Below are 13,607 nucleotides of genomic sequence, written 5' to 3'. Positions count from 1 at the left end.
CCAAAATAACTTATACACTCGGTGGAGTTAAACTAAAGTCAGTAGTGGAAGAAAGAGACTCAGGAGTTATAATACAGTCAGACATGAAGTTCTCTGAGCGTTGTAGACATTTTGCAAGGAAGTCCCATGGTGTCCTATAGATGATTTATCGAACATTTGCTAGTAGAGATAAGGATGCCATAATCCCATTATATAAGGCTATTGTTAGACCATATTTAGAATACTGTGTTCAAGTATGGAGACTGCACCTAAAAAAAAGACATTGTGCTTCTTGAAAGGATCCAAAGACGGGTAACTTGCCTGGTGAGATCAGCAAAAGGGTGTCCACATGAGCAGTGCTGAATTAAGGCACGGGCTAACAGGGCAGTTGCCTGGGGAGCTATTCTTATAAGGGCGCCAGAAGCTGAAGAGCAAGGGAAGGATTTTTTTTTTTTTTTTTTTTTTTTAACAAAACCTTAACAGATATTTCTAGGATATGCAAAGCGCACCAGATAATCTTTCTGCCTGCGGTACGGGAATACCTTAGTTCGGTCCTGCATGAGGAAAGTCCTTCAAATATGTGGGGTACACAGCTTGGAAACTAGGCACCTTAGAGGAGACTTGATTGAGGTGTTAAGGCTCTGAGAGGCAAAAATAAAATGATTGAGGACAAAATTTTCACAGGTATAAATGATTCTAGAACTAGAGGCCATAAATTCAAGTTAGGGAGGAGATGATTAGATTGGATTGCAGGAAGTTTTATTTTAGCCAGCGAGTTATAAATTACTGGAATGTTACCTACATGGGTGGAGAAGGAAACACATAGGTTGTCTATTCCTTTTTCTTTTATGAGGCATCATTTGTCAACCCCCTGTATGTAACTCTAATATTCAGAGAAATAAAAAAATAAGATAAATTGTGATCTGGGCACAATTCCTTTACTACAATTTACATTAACTGATCTGATTTCAGAGTAGTGATGACTTAGCTAGGTAGGTTTGTTCTCAGAACTTTTCAGACTTGCTATCTTATATTTATTATATAAGACAGAAAGTTAGAAATGTAATGTAATATACATTGTTTAAATATAAAATAGCTTCTCATACCTTTTTATAGGAAATTTCTTCACCCGACACTCACATCAAATTTATCTGGTTAATACATAGTATAAAAGATCTAAGTTTATAACACGATATTATCCATACTAAAAGATAGTTAATTTATATGGGTTTCATAAAACTAATCTTGCGTTCAATTGCCAATGTCTACTTGCTGCCATCAAGGAAGAGCAAAGCATAGCTGATGCACATCAAACCACCCCAAGCTAAACCCACAAGCAATAACAGACTAGAAATCGAAGGCAATCGTCAGACTATGTTAAAATATTAACTAAACTTCTTTATAAGTGACTAGGTTATTTTGGTTATGAACCGTGCTCACAAGAAGTAAAGTGATGCATTTAACAATACCCACTGTCTTATAAATTAAATTGAATTTAAAATTAGTGTACCACAACAGATTATTTTTGTTAACCAATGTGAATATTGCTATTCACACATGCGCGTAAAGGTCCACGAGTCCGAAATGGTGTATGGTCTCCGTACATAGGAGTTTAGCTGCATTTCAAGTGTTTCGGCTATTAAGAGTTTTGTGTATTCATTTTGTATATTAATTATTTTAGCCTCGTTAAAAAGAAAAACATGGTTCTCCTGAATGGCGTGAAAGGAAAGTTCAGAAGCACCTGTCCTTTTTGCCCTCACAGATACCTGGTGTTGTAATCACATTGAAAGATAATTTTGGGTAGAACTAATGTAAAAGGAGTTGCATTCCCCACAAGCAATGTTATAGACTATATTGGTTCGTTCCATGTTAGAGACTGAGGTAGTCTTCCTCGCCCTCAATATTGTCTGGAGTTTATTTATTGATTGTGCAACTATTTTAAATCCTGTGTTTTTAAAAATGTTAATAAACTGTTCATACCACTATTGTACAAATGGAACTTTAATAAAATATTTATGTATAGTGTTCGTACTAAGTGAAACCGATTCTGATTTTTGTTTCGCCTGTCACTGAATATTCCTAATTATGTCTAGTGTATATCCCCTGTTTAAAAATCCTGTTGAAAGTTCCTTGAGTTTGTCCTTCATTTATTCCTGTGTAGAGCTATATCTGTACGCATTATAAAATTGGTTAAAAATGATATTCCTTCTATACATAAAAGGGTGATAACTCGAATAATGCAAAAGTTTTCTTGTATTTATTGGTTTATGGTAAATTTTAAAATGTATGTCATTGTTACACATAATTAGGAGTATTCAACTACAGGCAAAACAAAAATCAGATTCGGTTTCACTTAGTAAGAACATTATACATAAATATTTTATTAAAGTTCCATTTGTACAACAATGGTATGAACAGTTTATTAACATTTTTAAAAACACAGAATTTAAAATAGTTGCACAACCGATAAGTAAACTCCAGACAATATTGGGGGCGAGAAAGACAACCTCAGTCTCAAACATGGAGCAAACCAATATAGTCTATAACACTGCTTGTGGGGAATGCAACTCCTTTTACATTGGTTCTACCCAAAATTATTTTTTGATGCGATTACAATACCAGGCATCTGTGAGGGCAAAAAGGACAGGTGCTTCTGAACTTTCCTTTCACGCCATCCAGGAGAACCATGTTTTTCTTTTTAACGAGGCTAAAGTAATTAATATACAAAATGAATACACAAAACTCTTAATAGCCGAAACACTTGAAATGCAGCTAAACTCCTATGTACAGAGACCATACACCATTTCGGACTCGTGGACCTTTACGCGCATGTGTGAATAGCAATATTCACATTGGTTAACAAAAATAATCTGTTGTGGTACACTAATTTTAAATTCAATTTAATTTATAAGACAGTGGGTATTGTTAAATGCATCACTTTACTTCTTGTGAGCACGGTTCATAACCAAAATAACCTAGTCACTTATAAAGAAGTTTAGTTAATATTTTAACATAGTCTGACGATTGCCTTCGATTTCTAGTCTGTTTTGTCTGTGGGTTAAGTTTTGGATTATTTGATGTGCATCAGCTACGCTTTGCTCTTCCTTGATGGCAGCAAGTAGACATTGGGAAATGAATGCAAGGTTAGTTTTATGAAAACCTTATAAATTAACTATCTTTTAGTATCGATAATATCACGCTATAAACTTAGATCTTTTATAATATGTATTAACTGGATAAATTTGATGTGAGCTTCGGGTGAAGAAATTTCCTGTAAAAAGGTATGAGAAGTTTAAACAACAATATTATTAAATGTAGGAAGAATTGGGCTCTATTACTCTTATATTTTGAAATGTAATTACAAAACGGAACTGCTAATAGTATTTGAGGTGGTAAATCCATTTTGATTAATTAAGAAATTACTGTGAAATAACTTGTTTTCCAGAAACTTTGCTTCATTTATTGTAACTTTTTTTAGTATGTATGCTTTGTATAAATAGTTAGAATCATAAGAAGGTTCTATTTTGATCTAAATTACAAAATTTATATTATGTTCAGAATTACTATTTTAGCCCAATTACGGAAAGAAAAAACTATAGTTGTTCAGCAGTGCTACATGTACGCTCAGCACATAGTACATAGTTATTATGTACGCTCAGTACACTGAATAATGACCACTCGATCTGTAATAGACTACGCTGCATAGCTTGCAGTATAAAAAGCTGAACAGCTTTGTACCCTAGAGCAGTGATAATTTGCAACTGGATGCACAAGTCAAAGTGATAATGTAGCAGTTATGTCGGTATACAAAAAATGGTGTTGAATGGCTCAAACACCTCCTTCCAACAGAAATGTGAAAGATTATGAAAGGTGGATGTTTATGGTGAATGAATGAAGGGTGTAGTGTGTAGTATAGGCTAAACAGCAGGTTACTGTGCAACAGTTGAAATTGCACTGCAATATACAATATCGCAAATGATGCACTGCACATTCAAGAAGCACCCTAAGAGACATCCTCTCCTCACTGCTGATCATTGTCATTGGCAAATGCTGTGGTGTCCAACCAGCATGTTGTTGACAATGAAGAACTGGAAACAAGTGTGCTAGTTGGATGAGTCCAAATACATGATCCAACAAGCTGATAGATAGATGCCTTCGTGTGTGGTGCAAGCAACACGAGTCCATGGGCCCACTGTACATGGTGTCCACTATCCAGGCAGGTGGCAGTGGTTGCTTAATACAGGACATATTTTGCTGGCAAGAACTAGAAGCCCCTTGTGCATATGAATCAATGTTTGACTGGTAAGTCTACTGGCAGCTCTTATGAGACCACATGTACCCTGCCATGTTGCATTTTTTGCTGGATAGTAATGGTATTTTCCAAGACAATAATGCACCATGTTATTGGGCCAGTACTGTGTATGAGCAGTTTGTGGAACAGAGAGAAGATACCACACATCTTGATTGGCCTCCAAGTTTGCCTGATCTCAATCCAGTTAACATTTGTGGAATGGGAAGTAAGAGGATATGGACAGGCAACTGTTGTGAATTCTAAAACTGTGGAAAGACTTGCAGGCAGCATGGCTGCAGATCCCTGCAAATGGTGGCCCAACAGGGCGTTAGGTAGGTGGTCATAATTCAGTGATCGCTGATTGTATTAATGCACCCGCTGTTTTAGGGTGTAAGGTAGCATTGGTTTAGCCTGTGCTGACTTTCAATTTCTTAGAAATATGTTAAAGGATATATTAATCAGACTGGAGAGCATACAATTTTAGCAATATTTATATATTTTAATGTTTTCTGTAATCAAAGCAAATTTCATAAATAAAATCAACCAAACTGCATGGTTAATGCTATAAAGTTATGAAGGCATACCTGACAGTTGCTTACATGCTGTAATAGGCATGAAATAATATGAAGATTAAAGTGCAGCTACACTGAATGTAGAACAAAAGATGCACATCTAATTCATTTCTTCTTGAGTAAATGTTCCAGTTGAATTTAGATGAGAAAATTTTGGAAACTTCTGGTGGCTACTATTTAGAAATTTAATGCTACAGCTATTTTCTCTTCAAATGTTATTAAATGTCACAATAAACAGTGGATTCATGGCACTATTTTGACAATGGTTAAAAAAAATATACATTTGTCACTAATGGATTAATCAAGTGTGGAAGCTATCACATTTCAAATGTTTTGGTGCATACAAGTTGCATCTGAATGCAACTAATATAAACAAGTGAGAGGATGCCAGATATATCTTTGTTCTATCTGTGAAAATTTATGTAAATATTTTAACATTAGCAAGCAGCGAATGTATTCATGTTAAATTTATTATTATTTTCTTTATTATTATTTTTTTTTTTTGTAATCAATACCCTTCATAAAGTTCATTGACAATACAACACATATACACAACAGTGTTTCTTACATGATCTGTAAAAAGATTTCAGATAATATATTTATATATATATATATTTACTGTAATCTGTACATTGTTCTGTACAAATCTGGAACCATACTGAGCATCATAAAAGAATGTCTCTACAGTGTCATGATATATTTAACATTCCATATTTTAATTTCAAATATTCATTTATGTGTATATATATATATATATATGTTTATTTATATATACTAAGTAGTTATACATATTTGGACATATTTAAGAAATACGTCATTATAAAATGTATTAACATTAATCTCCTATTTCTCTCCTTAACACCAAAGTATATACAAAATAAATAACAGTTCTCAAATAGCTTGTATCTGTTAAATACATTTTGCTTTTTACACAAGAACACAAGTCAATCCTTGAGTGTGTTGAGCTTCCTCTTATAACAATCACTGGGAAATAACATAACCACTATAATTTCCCTACCCCCCCACGCCAACTTAATTTATTTTACATCATTAATATACCTCGGCAACTCAGGACACGGACAATTTCATATATTTAATATTCTGAAATGTTCTTTGCACTTTAAATATATCTCTAAAAATGTCATCAGTTTGTAAATCTTCTTTCAGAATCCAATTTTAAATTCTGCTGTGCATGAAAATGGGCTTGCTTATAGAAGTATAATGCTCTAACATATCACATACTGGCCTTCCTTAACGTACAAACTGATATGTTTGGACTAAAGCAAACCTTTACAAAATTCACTGGTATGCTGCACCTGTGAAAGCAGGATGTCAAAGAAATTATATTACTAAGGCTTAGATACAGCTTTTTCAAATTTATTTTATAACAATATAACAACTTTATAATGTTATAAGTATTTCATAACAATTTAATTTTGAATATATTTTTATCATTTTTAAAATAAATTATATAACAACACCTTTACACGAGAAATGTTTTCTGAAGTGAAATTTAAAGATAAATTTCAAGACATGGTTTAACCAGAGAGACCACAACTAGATTGCTGTGGTCTGTCAAACTTCTTTTAATATTCTCACATAATGTGGTGCCAGTTAGAATTGCAGGCTATATCTCTTTATCAAATATAATACTGAATTATAATTTCTGTGACATCCTATATAAACATCCAGTATTTACAATAAGTCACATGTAAAAAATGTGCAAATTTCATGCTGGAAAAGCCAAGAGTCTTCCTCTTAACTGCAAACAATCAAAATTCAACATTTTGTACAAATTTCGAGGAATGAAAACTATCACACTAAGGCTTCCATCACATGATACAACTGCACAAGGACTTGAATGTGTATTGGTAAGCAAGAGCGCCTGTCATGGGAACTAGGATCAAGTGCCAACCAGGACAATGCATTATAACCTTCCAAGACACACCTAAAGAAAGAAAAAGTTATTAAAATATATGAGTACACAATTTTTTTTTAAATGCATAGTTACAAAATTTTTTTTCAGTGAAAAGATGTTTTTGTAATTCTGAACATTTTAAAGGACAAAAAATAAAATTAAAATATTAATAATGGTATCCGGAAAGTTCACTGCCCTCAATTCATCTTGGCCACAATTCACTGCCGGGAAAATTCATCGTCAGGGTTTAATTAAATACTTTATTATTATAATAACTTCTGTAGTACGATAAAAATAAAAATATTATTAGTACAAAGAAAATAGTCAAAATAGAACAATGAAATAAAAATTTAGCATTTAGTTATCACTAATACTATATAATATATAAATTTTCTGTTTATATTCCAGGACAACCAAATGGTCAGAGGAGTTCACAAGATAGACAAAATACAAGAAACAGCACCATATTTAGCAGTCACGGGCTCGAACCCCGGCCATTCAAGGCATGTGTACTTATGCACCCGTGAACTTGACCACTCAGCTATGGCGGCCGATATATAGAGTAAACATAATATTAAGTAGTAAATAGACAAAATTTAATAAGAATTGTTATGAGCTATGCCTCTAATAAAATCTAATATATTATTCGGATCATATTCATTGACAAGTTTTCTCACACACACACACTGCACTGTCACGATATTTTTTCTTTGGCATATGTGATTTATGTCCACTCACATATTGTTCGAACCGCACTTCGTTTAGGTTGTCTTTGTTCTTTTTTTAAACAGTTTATAATTTTCCATGTTTGTTTTTGGCAAACCTTCCAAAACAGTTTCAAATAAATTCCACATTTCAAATGTGGAAGCAGTTGTTGCTGACTTCTTTGTGGACGTCCAATCCATGTATCTTCAAAGTAGTCAAGAACTTCTTGAGCTTCTGGAGGAAAAATCCCATTTTCACATAAAAACTCTGCTGCTACATCTACCACTGCAATTGCTGGCGCAAAATCTATTGCAGATAACATACGCAGCTTTAATGCAAAATTTGCATCAGTTTCATATCATTGCTTCGGTCCATTTCTACAAAAAATACACTTGAGTGAAATGGAAGAAACAACCTCGGTGTTTTGTGTTTGGAAATTTCTTCTTACACGCACTAATCATAGGCTTCTCAAAATCGGTGATTATCGATAATGGTGAAAGAGATGGCCCAAAATTTTTTACCTGTAGTAGAAGAGTTATGTAGGTACATTCTGACTTGTCAGGTAACAGTGCATACACTAACGGCAAGGATACATTCTGTTTCAAACCATGTATTGTGTATAACTGATGGAATAGCAGCGGAACAGTTTTAAAAGTTCCATCAGTGTACCAGTGGTCACTTTGTTCCAATAAATGGAGGTTGCCTTGTGTTGAAAAAATCAATACCCGCTTCTCTTTTGGACCGGAATCAAAAAGTAAAAACTGTTTTCCATTGCACGTTTTGGTATATTCTTCAGGAAACTGAATATCACTACGGTGAGTCAGAAGAGCTGGACCAGAGATATATTGATTTCTAATATTTCTTATTGTTCTTTTAATACTGTCTACACGTGGAAGTTTAGGTGCTGCCACTAGACTGCATTCACTAGTAGCACTTGTACGAATGATATTATAAACTTTCACTGCTTCTACTTCTGCTATGTCACCACAATGATTGTGTTCTTTCTTCCATGTTCTAACAATTTTGTCATTAACTGTACTGACTTGCACTTGACATTTTGTTTTTTGATACTTTTCACATTTCCAATGAGTCTTTTCTTGAATCTGCTTGTCTTTAAAGAAGCAGTAACCGTCAATTATCAACTTCCTCTTTCTTTTTTCTGTCTGAATAAACTGGAGACACATTTTGGATTGCTAAAAAAGTAGGGACAGGAGCAAAATTAAGAAATGTTGTATTTATATGTCCTCTTAGGTATACTACTACTTAGTTTGCAAGTGACAGAAAAAAATTTTTTTTTTTTTTTTTATAAAATAAATATATAAAATTGGTAAATAAACCCTGATGATGAATTTTCCCGGGGTTGAATTGTGGGCAATGAACTTTCCGTGGTGAATGTTCCTAGATTCATTAACAATAGCTCTTTATTGCACTAGTTATATATACAGTCATACTATATACAATGGACTGGAGATGAAAACATATCTGGATAAAGGAAATATACACTCACTGATCACTGAATTGTGACCACCTACCTAATACTGTGTTGGCCACTGTTCCTAGGAACTGACTCTGCTAGATATCTGTACAGATCTGTAGTCATGCTGCCTGCAAGTCTTCCCAAAGTGTTGGAATAGACAATGGTTGCGTGTCCATACCCTCATACTTCCCATTCCAAAACATTCCACAGGATTGGGATCAGGCAAACTTGGAGGCCAATCAAGATGCATAGTATCTTCACTGTTCCTTGAACCACTCGTGCACGGTGCAGGCCCATTAACATTGCACTGTCCACCCATGTCAACTGGATACACTTCCTTAGATTTTATGTTTCTTAACTAACAGCATAACTCCTCCTCCCTTACTATCCTGTGTGTCCTTTCTGTACACATTGTACTCCCCAAATTCCAATTCTGCACTGCTTATATCTGTGTGATACCATGTCTCTCATATCCCAACAATATCTGCCTTTGATGCCTTGATCAGTGCTTCAAATTCATCAATTTTATTTACTATACTTCTAGTATTAGTGTACATGCAAGTATACATGTACTTGTTTTTACTCTTAGTTACCCTAGCACAGCCCATGTATTTACTTGTTCCATGATTCCCAGCAGCTCTTGAAATCCCCAGCAACTTGCTCTCTAGGCTGTTGCTCATTACAATAGAAGCAGTGCAAGAATCACTTTCGCTTCTGCCTATAGCTACGGTTAATTTTTTAGTCTGTGAATCCTCCCCCCCCAAAACCAGCAGTTGCCTCGATAATATCAGCAAATTTTCTTGCACCCTTTCTATTTAAGTGTATCCCTTCCCTGTAGAAGCAGTCTCTCCTGTTAGAAAGCACAGACCACGCTGAAAAAAATTATACCCCGTGAGCCTTGCACAATCTCTTCAGGGCCAAATTGATTGACAAGACTCTCATCATATATACTTCCTCCTATCGTGTCTGGGCAGAATTGCAGACACTTTCAAATTTAACCCTAACTCGCGACTTATTTTCAGCACTGACCTGTACTTGTTACTCTTACGGTCATTAGTGACAATGTGTATAACAATATCACCTTTTGTGCCCTTAAAAGATGATATCTGGTCTACAACGTCATCAACTTTTGCCCCTGGTAGACATACCCTGGTTCTGTTTCATCTATCTTTTTTGCATACTATATTCCCCATCTCCCTGACAATAACTAGTTTCTGTGGGACCAGCGACATCAGGCAACACAGCAGCCCAAGACTCTGTGTTGCCTGATGCACAGAAGTGAGTTCTGGCATTGAGTTGGGCAGCTGAGAGCTTGACAGGCCCCTCATATTAATTTCTAATTTCTTTGAGGGCATTTACCCTACACCTCAAACTCTCGTAGACGCCCATCAGAATGCTGAGTTGGTGCCTAATTTCTTCACAGTCTCTGCACCTAGCACACACAAAGACATCCTCCTTGGCTAGATCATGTCCTGTTCTAGACAGGTCTGCAAACATTTCATATTTTGAGCATTGTTTTAGACTGTGATGCACGGGAGAATTGCCCCCTTCGGTTCTCCTGCGAGCCACAGCACTCTGGCTATTCTGTGGACGCTGCTTTGCTGCTCTAGTCTGGGTCATGATTCCATTTAAGTATAATTTAATTAACAATGAAATTTAATAAGATTAATAAATTTTATTGATAATACTATACTACTCTAACAGATTTCTAATACACTGCTATGTATTTCACTATCTAGTTTTACGTTAAACCTTACGGCATTCTGTATTGTATCACAATGGTGGCAAGTTACGAATGTAAAATCTATGGACACTTAAGTATTAACTTTCAAAATCGCTAACTAAATTCAACTATTAAATAAACTAAGGAGTTTGTCTAGAACTATAAAGCTACTTATAGAAAATAATTTAGTATAACAATTAAGTCAATAAAACGACTAAATATAAATGAAAACCTAGCATTCGCCGGAGCTGTAAAAATCTTGACCAACGTGGTAGTAACCTTGCACCCAAATTAGGAACTGACTGAGCTTTTCTCTAACAGTGGCTTCCAATGATCATATGTTAGTAGCGTTTGATATAATGCCAATGCTATTCCTTTGTCTGGTGTAGAAGCCACACCTGCCTGGTCAGCTCCAGTATACTTAAATTTTAAAGTTTTGTGATAACAAGGTCTGTCAAAAGTGTCAAAATGAAATAATAAGTTACTTTTCTTTTTTTTTTTTTTTTTTTTTAGTACACATTATCTAAGAATAACAAAAAATAATAATAACAAAAATAAATGAAATAATAAAATAAAAAGAAGGAATCAAATTTTATTTCCACAGTTTTGTCTTATATGCATTCTTAACTATATCACACACAGTATCAAAGGTAACAACTGTTTTGTTATTAATGTTATTTCAGGCCAATGCACTCTCTATGTTCAGCAGCACTATTTTCAAAAGGCATGTGTGCTTTATCACTTTCATCACTTGTAATGAAAACTTTGTTTTGCTTGGTGCTCAACAGCTCTTCTGGTATTAGCATTGCTGAGGTAGCAACTTCATTCACTTTAACAAAATATTCAAATTACTCAAAATCCATATAGAAGAAGAGCCAGTGGAAGTAGTAACTAAATTTAACAAGTTTTAATATGACAAGTAGCTTTCGGAGTAATGAACTCCTTCAGCAAGTACATACAGAAATGTAAACATGATATAAATCATTAGAAATGGAATAAATCATACTAAATATGCTGTACATGATCAGATGACTGGGAGAGCGCCTACATGGGCGTGATCAGTCATTCACTAGGTCAGATCAGGCAGTAGTTGTTGGTGAGCGGCGTGCATATGGAATTGCTGCCAGCATTTGTATGTGCTCTCCCAGTCATCTGATCATGTACAGCATATTTAGTATGATTTATTCCATTTCTAACGATTTATATCATGTTTTCATTTCTGTATGTACTTGCTGAAGGAGTTCGTTACTCCGAAAGCTACTTGTCATATTAAAACTTATTAAAATTAGTTACTGCTTCCACTGGCTCTGCCGTATTCCCTTCTCCTTCTAAACCATGGAAACCAGTGCCACAGGCCCATTCTCTTTAAAAATCCATATACTCCTTCAAATTCTCCCATTCCCAACATTGCTATCACACTCGTTCTGATGGACCATGTTTTTCAATAATATTCTCTCCAAAGCCACTCTTTCTGAAGCAGGTGATTATTACAACTGACAGTTTACAGTCCTAAGCAATAACAAGATTACAGATAGCATTCAAGACATTCCACTTTGGCTGAAAATTGTGTTCCCTTCTTCTATGTTATTGTTGAATAACATAGAAGAAGGGAATTGTGTTCCCTTCTTCTATGTTATTCAAGAAGCATGTGCTACGTACTCCCACTCCTGCCCACCTGGCTCTATGTTACGGATCAAGTTCCTTAGGTGGTTTCTATACGCTCTCTTGAAGTTATAATACCTTGATCCAGTAGCTGCATGAAATCGGTATTGGGACACAAAAACAACAGCTGTATACAGTCGATTCCGGTTATTTGGGACACATCGGGACTAGTGCATTTTGGCCCGATTAAGCGGCTGCCCCAATTATCCAAAGTTTCACGTAAATAGTTAAAAATACAATGTACTCTCCCTTTACAATTAGTTCATTGTACAATCAAATCATGTTACGACGAACTCACCATAGTAAAGTACCGTTGACTATACGATGTGCAGTAAGTGTCGGTCATTGTGATCACGTTTGTGAATTGAATTTTAATTCTATTAAATAGCGAGTCTAATTAGCAAAAATAGGAGGAATATTATCCACAGGCTATAAAAGTAAAGATATATTAAGCACAAATTTACCCTTTATTACCTTACCAATTAAAAAATTAAATGATATGTGAAATTCGGAAGAATATACGTGATAATCGGAATAATTAATATGTACTATAATATGTACATACTAACTAAATTAGTTGACATTTCTCTTCACTGACATTTGTGGGTGGGGGTAAAATTTAAAACAGTAAAAAGATAAGCAATCAATAACAAAAAACACGGCACACACACACAAATTGCAAGTAACACAATACGCGAAAGTGGGAATGGAGTAATGAGTTACAAAGCTTTAAAAATAGGAATGAAGAGAAGATTCTCAAAATTATTTTTTTTTTATATGATTGAAGATTCCATGGAAGTGTAAACACATTTTACCATAATAACCCACAGAATTCCAGCGGTCAGTATTATTGCAAATTCAATAAGATCGAGTTTACTATCCATTTATGATAGATTGCACTAACAGAAAAGACCAATAAACAGGTGACTGCTAATTGTTTTTATTGTTTTATGGTTGTGACCTCCAGAAATCCGACCGAACTATGTGGTACGGTCGGAGACAATCGTAGGGTAATCTCCAGTGCTGCGGTCTCCTGCCCCGATTAAACGGCATTTTGTCCCAATTAAGCGAAGTAAACCCTGGCTATTTTCTTGATTGGGTTCTGGTTTTTAAGGTTTGTCCCAAATAAATGGCTGCCCCAATTAACCGGTGGCCCAAATAACCGGAATCCACTGCATTTGCCAACTTAACGAGCCCCAGCAGAATGTGCTGTGCAACAATCCAGAATCATCAAAATGTTCCTTTTTTCTGAAGCCGTTCTGCTGTCCACTTTCGATAGC

General features: G+C 35.0%; 1 protein-coding gene across 1 annotated transcript in view; it reads right to left on the bottom strand.

Moving 5' to 3' along the window:
• Positions 1–6,446: 6,446 nt before the first annotated feature.
• LOC150085870 (mediator of RNA polymerase II transcription subunit 13-like) overlaps positions 6,447–13,607 on the bottom strand; it is a 554,522-nt gene continuing 547,361 nt past the window's right edge. The window contains exon 30 of the mRNA XM_090374721.1: positions 6,447–6,790. Coding sequence (XP_090230847.1) covers positions 6,658–6,790 — 133 coding nt within the window. The 3' untranslated portion in view covers positions 6,447–6,657. The remainder of the gene's footprint in view (positions 6,791–13,607) is intronic.

This window comes from Mastigoproctus giganteus, chromosome 5 (assembly GCF_048544385.1).
Source record: "Mastigoproctus giganteus isolate SK-2022 chromosome 5, ASM4854438v1, whole genome shotgun sequence".
Taxonomy (NCBI): Eukaryota; Metazoa; Arthropoda; class Arachnida; order Uropygi; family Thelyphonidae; genus Mastigoproctus; species Mastigoproctus giganteus.
Note: the sequence above shows the minus strand (reverse complement) of the source record. Positions and strands in the feature narration are given on the sequence as shown.